Source organism: Rousettus aegyptiacus, unplaced genomic scaffold (assembly GCF_014176215.1).
Source record: "Rousettus aegyptiacus isolate mRouAeg1 unplaced genomic scaffold, mRouAeg1.p scaffold_m13_p_6, whole genome shotgun sequence".
Classification (NCBI taxonomy): domain Eukaryota; kingdom Metazoa; phylum Chordata; class Mammalia; order Chiroptera; family Pteropodidae; genus Rousettus; species Rousettus aegyptiacus.
The window spans coordinates 10940722-10951372 of NW_023416309.1; the positions used below are offsets into that span (position 1 = coordinate 10940722).

The window sequence follows — 10651 nt, forward strand, 5'->3', positions numbered from 1 at the left end:
TGGGGGAAGGGACCACACCAGCCCTTTGCCTCTGGCTGTCACTGAATGTTTTCAGTTGAAATTAACAAGGTCATAAAAGAAAGAGGATAATTTATAGATTGCTTGAAATGAGGGAAAGTCCACCTCTGCCAAGAAGATGTCCCTATTAGAATTCTGCTAATTGATATATGGACTTTTTTCTTAGAGATTTTCTTGATTCTTCACATGACACGTCTTGATGTTTATCTCTAATAAGCTAGTGAAACAGACAAAATTGGAGCCAGAGGCCAATTTACAGTGATCCACAGGGAGGGAGACTTTTGGAAGTCTCAAGAACAAACAAACTTAACACTGGGTATTTTAAGAGATGTAGAATCTTTGTAAAGATTTACATATTCCCATTAGGAGATCAATGACATATTCTAAAGATAGTAGGTACTTTGTAGGAAAATGATTACTTCTGTCTAGTATTCTTATCTTTTCATATTTTCAAGAAGAGGAAGGTTACTGTTTTATTTAAACTTTCTGCATTTGGAATGCATATTGAAGACTTAATGTCTAAAATATCAAAAAGAGTAATGTATTTCCTTAAAGAGTCTTTAAAACTTTGTATCCTTACACAGAGTGTATCATATGCAGTGGTCCCCTGCAATAAGACAGGTGTTTCTTTACCAAACCCTTAACTATACGAGTGGAATCCAGCATAATGAGCATCTTTATGTATCTAGATTTCTTAACTTCATTATTCTCAAGAGCTGGGCTCACTCTTTTCATTACCACCCAGAAGACTACGTTAGCCTGATCTGAATTGAATAGCTACAAATGATACAGCCTCACACCTCACATGGAGGCGGCTTAAAGCCTTTCACCCCCTCCAAGTGAGAACAAGAGAACATCCTGGAATCATGTTATCAGTGATGTACTAGGAGATGCTTTCAGTGCTTTACACCAGCAGTCCCCAACCTTTTTGCCACCAGGGACTGCTGCTCCTATGAGATGATCTGAAGTGGAGCTGAGGCAGTGATACTAGCTAGCACTGGAATGCTGCTGCAAATACAGATGAAGTTCCTCTCGCTTGCCTGCCACTCACCTCCTCCTTTGTGGCGCAGTTTCTAACAGGCCAATGACTGGTACCTGTTCACCGCCCAGGGGTTGAGAACTCTTGCCTTACACACAATTAGCCATAAGGTTTAAGGAACATAGAGATACTCCACTGTGCAGCTAAAAGCCAGTCCACATTAACTCATCTCCATATGTAGTGTAAGAATAAAATATTACAAATAATGCCTTCAGTAGAAAGGTCTTTCGATACCAACAGAGCGTCTCCTTGTTATTTTCTTAGCACCAAAGGCAAGATGGAGAACTGATGCTATGAGAGATTATTTACCTTTCAAGTAGTCATTGTAATTACCCTGCTTACTATTAATAGTGACCATGTATTAAGGATCTACTATGTAGAGGTCACTCAGCACATAGTATATACTTTAATTCTCTCAGCAAGACTGAGCATAGTGGCATCCACATGCCCACGTCCAGGACCTGAACCCACAGGCCCGACATCTGCTTGCCTAACCATCAGCAGCAAAACTGAGATTTGAACACTAATCTGCCTGACACCAGTGCCCAAATCTTTTCTCTCCACCATACTAACTTGACTGAAGGAAGCTCGAGGGCTGTAATAAATTATCTTAACCTGCAGTCTCTGGAGTGACAATCCCAAATTTTCATGGTAGGCCCATTCTTGTTCACTGTTGATAAAAAAAAAAAAAGAAAGAAACCAGAGGAAATTAAAAGAGACTTTTCATTGATGGGAATCTCGCTATCACCACCATGACACAGTGGGATCGATCATTGGAGTGCAATTAATGAAGCATATAATGTAAAAAAGGGAAACGGGTTCTGCGTGAGGCTTGTTTTGTGCATATATGTCACCAAGACATTGATGAGTGTCAAATTTCTCCCTTTGAATTACATTGTTGAAATCATGATAGGATTTTTTTTTTCACTCAGAAGCCTTTTCTTACACTCTTATGTGAATACATGTCAACATGTAGAATTTTTCAGCTTTAACAAATTAAATTAGCTCTTTTAGACTCCAGAAGTACCTGGAATTTTTTGGAATTTTTTGTTATGTTCTTGTCCATTATTCTGAAGTGTACAGTTCTTTACCCTGTAACTTCATCTCATTATGGCCAGGATGTTTTATTAGAAGCCCTGCATTCCATTTCATGGGGCCAACTAAGGAAAATATGACAATCCACTTAAAATGAAATACCTTTTTTGCTTTTTTTGCAATAATGAATGATAAAAGGAACAATAACCACTAGGCATTGAGACTTCTGTTCATTATCTCACTTAATCTTCTGAAGAAATACTAGGATTCTTACCATCCCCATTTGTAGGTGAGAAAAATGAGTTCTAAGGAGGTTTAGTAACTTGCCCAAAGTCAGACAGCTACTAAATGGCAACGCTGGAATTTGGACCCAATTTCTGCTTGCAGAGCCAGAGTATACAAGCAATCTCTTAAAGGAAGGGGGTAAGAAAGTGTGCAAAATGTAGAGTGTTGCCTTTCTAAAACATTGCATTTAAATGTCTTTGAAAAAGAAATCTATCTTAATTGTAAGCTCTCACTCTTTCCTCCTTATAATTATAAAAAGTCAGAGGGTTGTTAGACGAACGTGAAGAGTTGGTGGAGGGTGGTTCGGAGGTGTCCGTCCAGTGCTGCTGCCGTCTGCAAGCTGTGCTATTAGTGTGGCCCGCTGCTTTATGAGGAATCTCATTGTTGCCTGTAGTTCTAAGGCAGAACAGTCAAATCTTCATGGACTTTTGCTATTATTTAGTGTCGATAATAACAGTGACACAGGATTGGTTTCATTCTGTCAGATTTTGTTATGGGTAATAGTGGATGTTCTTGTGACCACAAACAATTATTTTGCAATAATGATCTACTTATTTCTTGCAACAGAACAAAAGTTCACCTGGGTCCTTCCTGTATTGCTACAGACACATCATTCTGTTGGCTACAGCACTTTTCAAGAATGACTTTTCCAGCAGAAAAGGATTACATGTTAATCACCATCCTCCATTTTGATTGTTTTAGACAGTTAAGGACTTCCTTTAGCCTAATTCCAAACATCTATTACATTAAACACCCCCTTTTCAGATCAAAGACTCCATCTGTTGTAACTGTTGCTGCGTTTAGAGTCCCTAAACACTGTACTCATTCAGCCCAAAGCCTTGTCTCAGTCTCTGTGCAAAACATTCCCATATTCTGCTTTTGATCTGCAGAAAATTGTACTTGTTTGTTTCATCCATTTATTGGATTAGGATACATTTATCACTTCTGTCAGTCCAAACACAACTTGGTCAGCTAATCTAGTTACCCCACTTTGAAATAGGACAGGATATATTTAGGTTCATATGTTCCTGCAGGCAAAGTTTTTTTAGTGCTAATTTGCATTTGTTTTCTAATTACAGTTTGCCCCAATCAGGACATACTAGACATGCACCTTATTCAAACACGTCCATAACGTTTTTGTAAACAGCAGACTGGAATAATTAAGTATTTCCAATCTCTGGCATTTTTCTTTTTCACTTTTCTAGTAGACCTAATTCTTCCTACATAGCTTGCACATGGAATCTACTTCCGTGTCCTTATTAATGTCATACAGATGTTCTGTTTGCTCCTACATTGGTTATGGGTGTTTTGTGCCATTCCCTGCAGCGAAATGTGGTGTGTATACATGTATGTTTCTGTATGCATATAGGGGTCCCATTAATGCTCTGTCATCTAACAGAAAAACGATGTAGCAATAGCTTTATTAGACTAATAACACTCAATGTTGACCATCAACAGCAGTTTACAAAGGAGTACATTATTAGAAAATTTGCTTCAAATCAGAAGCCTGTGATGGCAACCCCATTATACAAACCCAGTCCTAAAACCTAGAGTTGTTTATTTCTGCAATTGGGAGGATGCCAGCCTGGGAATTGAGCATCTGAGCTTTATGATGGCATTATCCAATTAAATGTGTGAGACAGTAGACATCAGACTCTAGACAAAATTTTTTAAGGAAAGCATTAGACTAGTGGGCCCCCTATACAATTAACAGTATGGCGTAGCCTTTAAGGTTTTACTCAGAACGTGGCCTCACAAATGTGTCTTCTTTGTTTGTTTTTGTTCACTGAGCAGTATATTAATTAATCCTGGAAACCACCTTAAGATCCAAGAAGGTACTTTAGGATTTTTCATCGCAAGTGATGCCAAAGAAGTTAAAAGGTAAGAGTTTATTTTTATCTGCCTTCCTTTCTATTCCAGCCATAGATATCTTGATCCATGGAAGTGGGCCATATGTACAGGGCCCTAACCCCAAAACTTCTTAACTTGTCTAATGAGCATCAACTGAAGCCAGGTCTTAGGAAAAAGAGATTGTGCTATCAAATGCTTCCATGCACCCCTCTTCGCATAATCAATTCCACATCTTTGAATTAGAATAATAACATTTTAGAACTAGGAGAGGCTACTTACCTGTTCATTTATTTCCCAAGCGAAGAAACTGAGTTCCAGAGAACTGAAGTGGTTGTTCGAGGTTGTCCTGATGCTTGATCACCCAGAACAACATAACATAGGATGACTGGCTCTCTGTCTAGTACTCTTCACTTAATATTATCCGGGCAAGTTTATCGAGAATTATCAGTTTTTTACTTTCAGTGTCAAATGGAATCTCAGAAGGTTCACGTTAATTTCAGATAAAATACTTAACTGGCCATATTTCTATTTGTGGCCTTCTTGGGAGGTAGCCGACGTTGTCAGCTTCAGTTCTCAAGCCTGTGTAGGTACAGCCCAGAATTTCATTGGCCTCAATATTTTGTGACAGTTTTATTAACATCCTTAAACCTTTTTAAGTGGCCTAGGAAATCATAGAGCTCTTTGTAAAGCACCATGGAATATTGTTATATTTAATTCCATCCTGTGAGCTAGGAAAAATTTACTAGCAGAAAATGTGACGCAAAAGGTCAGGTCACTCAGCTCAACCATAACATTATATAAACTATTTTAAATAAATTATTAATTGTGAAGGTCTGTAATTATTTATTTGAGCCTGATGTCTTCATTTCATGAGTTTCTACTCAAAGCCAGGCAGGCTTGTACTAGACGTTCTACACTTTTCATTGCTATACCTCAAAATAACTTTGTAAGATAAGTCTTCTAAAACTCTCAGGGCTTTGGTTTTGTCATCTGTAAAATTGAGATAAATGATTCGTCCCTGCCACATAGCACATAAGCAAGTGGCAGAGCCCAGATTGGAAGCTGTCTTTTCTTTTCTAAAACCTGCACTTTCTACCAAATTTAATAATACTCATAAATTCTTATGTAGAGTTTAACATGTGCCTGTTCTGATACCAAGTACCAGGTATTGATAAACTCATTTAATCCTCTCAACAACCTTATGAGGTGGTAGCATTATTATATCTGTTTTACTTATGAGTTTAACATGTGCCTGTTCTGATACCAAGTACCAGGTATCGATAAACTCATTTAATCCTCTCAACAACCTTATGAGGTGGTAGCATTATTATATCTGTTTTACTAATGAAGATACTCAGCACGTAAGTAAATTGGTTAACTAACTTGCCCAGAGCCAAACTACTAGAAAGTAGTAAAGCCAGGATTTAAAACCAGAATGTCCAATTCTAGAGCTTACATTCTTAATTATTTGATAAGAGGCAAGCCTGACGTAATGAACACAGAACTATGATATTTAAAAACTGATGCTTAGTATTTTCTTCCTCGTGACCACTCTTGCAAAGTAGCCATACCAGTCATAAAAGCTCTCAGGAAAAAAATGAATGAAGCAGCCAAAAAAGAAATCCTTAAAAACTGAGCTACTAATGATTTAAATTTACTTTTTCCAATTGGGAAAGGATGGCTATTATTTAGGTGTGGGAGAGGAAAACCTCCTTTTCTAGTTTATGGATTCTCACTGTTCTTTAGAACTGAACCCAGAACTGGGTTTCCCTGAGAGAGGAGAGTCGAGGAAAATGGGACTGAAGCCTCCTAGGTCTTCTGGAAGAGAAGATTGTGCTCACGGTCAGACTGAGACATAAAAGTTGGAAGCAGCAACTCAGCACCACAAACACAGGGCTGGGGAGCACAGCGGTACCATAGATCACGTGTACCTCCCACATAGCCAATATAACATGAAGCTCCCATTTGTGTAATTCTATTTCCTATTGCATCTCTCACTAATGAATGTCACAAATACCAGGCAGTCTGAAAAACAAATTACCTCCTATATTAGGGAGTGCAATATGTCTCATTTCAGTGCTTTATGGTATTCACAAATACATGCTGACACAATCAGCTACAACACCAGCCTGTAATTTTCTGTGGTGTGTGATGTGTCAGAGCAAATGCTGTCAGTTAGGGGATTTCAAATAGATGAAGACTGCAGAAAACCACAGAAAGGACATTGGAGATTTGAATGAAACTAAACAAGTTTTGTAAAAATGGAAAAGTAGATCATGATGCTCTAGTATTGAGTTTGCACTGTCTGCTGCAACAAAAAAATAAATAAATAAACAAACAACAACAACAACAAAATAAGTTAATGAATTCTGGCTCATAGAAACTTACAGATGCAGTGCTTTAGAAAAAAAAAAAGAGTAATGAAACCATCCAATTCCAGTCTTAACAAGATTTTGGGCCCTTGTCCTTTATTCCTTGCCACTAAATATTTTGCTTTTTGAATAACCTTAACATAGTCTTCAATGGAAGAGTCACAAAAATGGTGCCTCACAGACCTAGCTTACAGACATGATTCATTTGAGTTACAATTTAAAAAAATAAGAAGCTATCAAGATGAAGAAGTCCCAATCTTTTATATAAAAATCCTTATTACAGGTTTCTTCTGAAAAACTTGTAGATCCGGCACTACTGGGCAGCGTTCTCATACCCTTTCATTCATCCGATATCCGTAGGTCACTCACTTTCTACGACACTCCGTACTTGGTTCCACGGAAACAGTAGTGAACAATGGATGAAGTCTCTGCTCTCATGGCCATGTTTTAGGGATGAGAGAATTGTAGTTATGTTCATTCATGGTGCAAAGTATTAATGCCTCCGGGTCACTGATTTACATTGGGTATAAGTGAAGTTTGCTTGGAGGGAGTGAACTTGAGCAGAGATTGAAGTAATGAGAAAGAATCCATCATACAGATATCTGAAGGGAAGAGGAGACATGGTGGGAACAATTTTGTGGTGTTCAAGGAATCAAAGGAAAAAGAAGTGCCACTTGGTGGAGTAAAGTGGTGAGATGAGGTTAGAGTGGCAGGGCTGGTCTCCAAAAGACTTTATACAGAGGTTGGATTTGTTATAAAATGGAGTCATGGATGGCTTTAAGCTTGGTGTGATGTAGTCTGATTTATGTTATTAAAAGGCCTTTCCACCTGCAGGGTAGAGAACAGGATGCGAGGGAGCAGGAAGGGAGTCAAAGAGACTCAGAGACTACTGTGTAGATTAGGTGAGTGGAGGTGAGCAGGGAGACTAATTCAGAATATACCTTGGAGAGTTCATAGGACCCACTGATGAACTGGACATAAGAAGAGAGGTGAAAAAAGAGGAATCAAGAACAGAGCTTTAATTAGGGCCATATGCAATTGGTTGGATGGTGGTTCCATCTTCATGAGATGGGGAAATGGGAGAAGGAGTAAGTTTGGGGTGGTAGGGCATTAAGAACTCTAATTGGGCCATGTTAAGTAGGAGATATGTACTAAACATACACATGGAGATGTCATAAAGGCAGTTGGACCTAAGATTCTGGAGTTCTGGAGAAAAGTGGGTGTTGGAGGTATAAATTTGGGTGCTATGTCAGTAAGGGTCCCAGCAAGAAACAAATGACATACTTACATGGGAAAAGGGAGGGAGATCCTATGAAGAGAATCTATAAAATTGTGGACAGAGAGTTAAGGAAAACCAACAAGGAATGGCAAAGCATCCCAGAGCTAGCAACAGAGGGGAGCCACTCTCGGTCCTAGATCTGGAGAGTTGAAGGGAAGGGGAAGGAGGGCTGTCAGAACTAGACAGTGAGGCTGTGGTGTACAAAAGGCTGCCTTGCAGGAGCTGTGTCCTTCCATAGAGAAATGTCGCCATTTTATGACCTGGCAAGGAAGAACTTGTCTCTTCTCACTGTCCAGCCTCCTGCTGGCTTCCTCCATTGGCCAAACTCGATGAGAAACCAGAGGATAGTAGATTCTAAAGATCTAGTCTTGATGATGTGTGTGGCAAGGTCACCAGCAGAAGAGGAAGTGGAGAGGAGAGCAGAGAGGGTTGAGGCGAGAGGTGGAGTTATGGGATAGATCCTGGTAATATTAAAAGGCCCCTGGAATCCACAACCATGGATTTAAAGCAAGATCAGGCAGCACAGTTGTATTTTCTTTCCCTAGCTACTCTCAGCTCAGGTGCAGGTCTGCAGTAAGATGGGGGCTTTGCCAGGTGAGCATGAGAGAGGCAGAGGTGGATGGGGAAGAGAATGGTGCCTGCAAAGAAGTGCTATGAGGCAAAAATCCACTGGAGCGTAGATGCTCTGCCCTCTCCAGTTGGGGGATGTGTCTCCAGGTCACCATAGACTGCCATCCTCACCCTTATTAACTTTACCTGTCTGGCCCTTGTGGGTATTTCGCTTCTTGAATCTAGCTTTAATTCATGAAGTAATCATACTTTATCTTTTCAACAGTCTATTCAGACTCATTTCATTTCTTCATCATTCAGTAGAGATGTGTTTAAGACTTTGAACTCTGGAATTAGACTGAGTGGATTTGAATCCTGGCTCTGCCACTCAGCTGTGACCTTGGGCAGATCACTTTAACCTCTCTGTCCTTCAATTTCCTTATTGTAAAACAGATAATCACTATGCCTCCTTCAAAGAATCGTTTGAAGTTCAAATACTTTAATACTTATAAAATACTTAGAACAGCTCCTGGCCTATAGTTTGTGCTCTATAAATATTAGCTATTATTAATATGTGTAGTAACATCAAAAAGGGAAGAAAATGGTCAAGGAAGTGGAAGCAAAATTGCTTTCTTCTTTCCTGTCCTTCCCCTTTCAAGGCAGGTTGTCATTGATTGGTTTCTTAGCCACATTGCCACTGAGGGACTGAGGGCAAACGATCAGCTATGTTTTTCTTTTCTTTCTTTCTTTTTTTTTTTTGGCAACATGGATGAAAATTGGCATTTAAAGAAATAGTGGATAAGCTATGGTGGAAAGAACATTGGGCTTGGATCTAGACGGCTTGGGGCTGGCCAAGTTCCAGCACAGGATGACGCTGGGCCAGTCATGACAATCTCTTCCATTTACGAATGAGAACACGGAGTCTCAGGAACTGTGGCTGCAAGTCTCAGATCTCTTCCAGATTCAAAAGTCTCAATAGTGGTTTCCAACTAGTGCCAATCATAAATGCAAGTCTTGTGAAAAACATAAAAAGGAACCTAGGAAGAAAACAGTCAAGAATTGTGTTTTTTTCTTTATAGCCCTGGCCAAGAAAAGACCACTTTTATCCCTGGCATTCAGTTTTGTATCAGGAGTGGTGAGGTGTTGAGCCAGGGATTTGGTTAGTCCCTATACCCAGAAGGTTGAAAGGTAATTCCAGTGAGTTTTATCACCTCTCCAGTACTGATAGGACACAGGCCTCCAGTGCTGTTCTTCTAGGCCTCGTGGACTTTAAATAGTGCTTGAATGATCTTATTTCATCTCATCTAGAACGTCTTTAACATGGCCAAGGTGTTTCATCATCACATATTGACACTCGAGTCAGATGAGGGGGTTTTCCTGTTAACTACTCCCTCTGAGTTTCCTTCTACCCATCCTAACCCTATAATACCCTCTGCCCACCCCATTCTGGTGGTCAGCTGAGCTGTGCTGTGTTGTGAGAAGAAAACCTTCATTTATTACATGTTATTAAGGCTGGAGAGTATGGAAGTTGGTCCAGCCAATTTGGAGTAAATACGGACTATGGTATCCCAGCAGGAATTTGACAAGGGAACCCCCTGATTCATTACTTTTTACTTTCCCTCTCTACTGTCTTCTTCAACCCCTCTCACTTGGACTGAAAAGAAAAAGGTGCTTTCAAAGTGACAAGGTGAATATTTTTATTAGACTGAGGAACATCATCCTTATGCCCCTTTAATATATAGTTAACCAGACTGAGAATTTTGGAGATGTATGTGACTTCACCACCATGGGCCCAGGGATGGTCACCCACATGTTCTGAAGAGCAGCAGTGAATGCCCTTCTCAAAAATGAGAGATGAATGAGCAGACGCAGCGTCCTGTTGGCACCCTTTCCCCTGTTCCTTTTCAAATGAAAGTTTATTAGAAGAAGCACTAACTCAAATCGCCGAGACCTGTGTTTGAAATAAATGGTCTTGCAACAAACATTTCCGTCTATAAACGTCTAAACCTTTCAAAAGATTAAAGGAAATTAGTGCTGGCATGTTTCATTAATTTGGCACCACAGTGGAGGAAATGTGGTACTCATTTCATTTGGGTGGATTATGAAATGTGTCAGTTTTTCCATTCTCTTTCTCCAGGGCATTTTTTTACTGCAAGGCCTGTCATGATGACATCACAGATCCCAAAAGAATAAAAAAATGTGGCTGCAAACGGCGTAAGTAAT

General features: G+C 39.7%; 1 protein-coding gene across 31 annotated transcripts in view; it reads left to right on the forward strand.

Moving 5' to 3' along the window:
- The window catches only part of KCNMA1 (potassium calcium-activated channel subfamily M alpha 1), a 683907-nt gene that overhangs the window by 540389 nt on the left and 132867 nt on the right, over positions 1 to 10651 (forward strand). For all 31 annotated transcript variants that reach the window (XM_036222528.1, XM_036222530.1, XM_036222529.1 and 28 more), the window contains 2 exons: positions 4172 to 4258; positions 10566 to 10642. In XM_036222528.1, coding sequence (XP_036078421.1) covers positions 4172 to 4258; positions 10566 to 10642 — 164 coding nt within the window. The remainder of the gene's footprint in view (positions 1 to 4171; positions 4259 to 10565; positions 10643 to 10651) is intronic.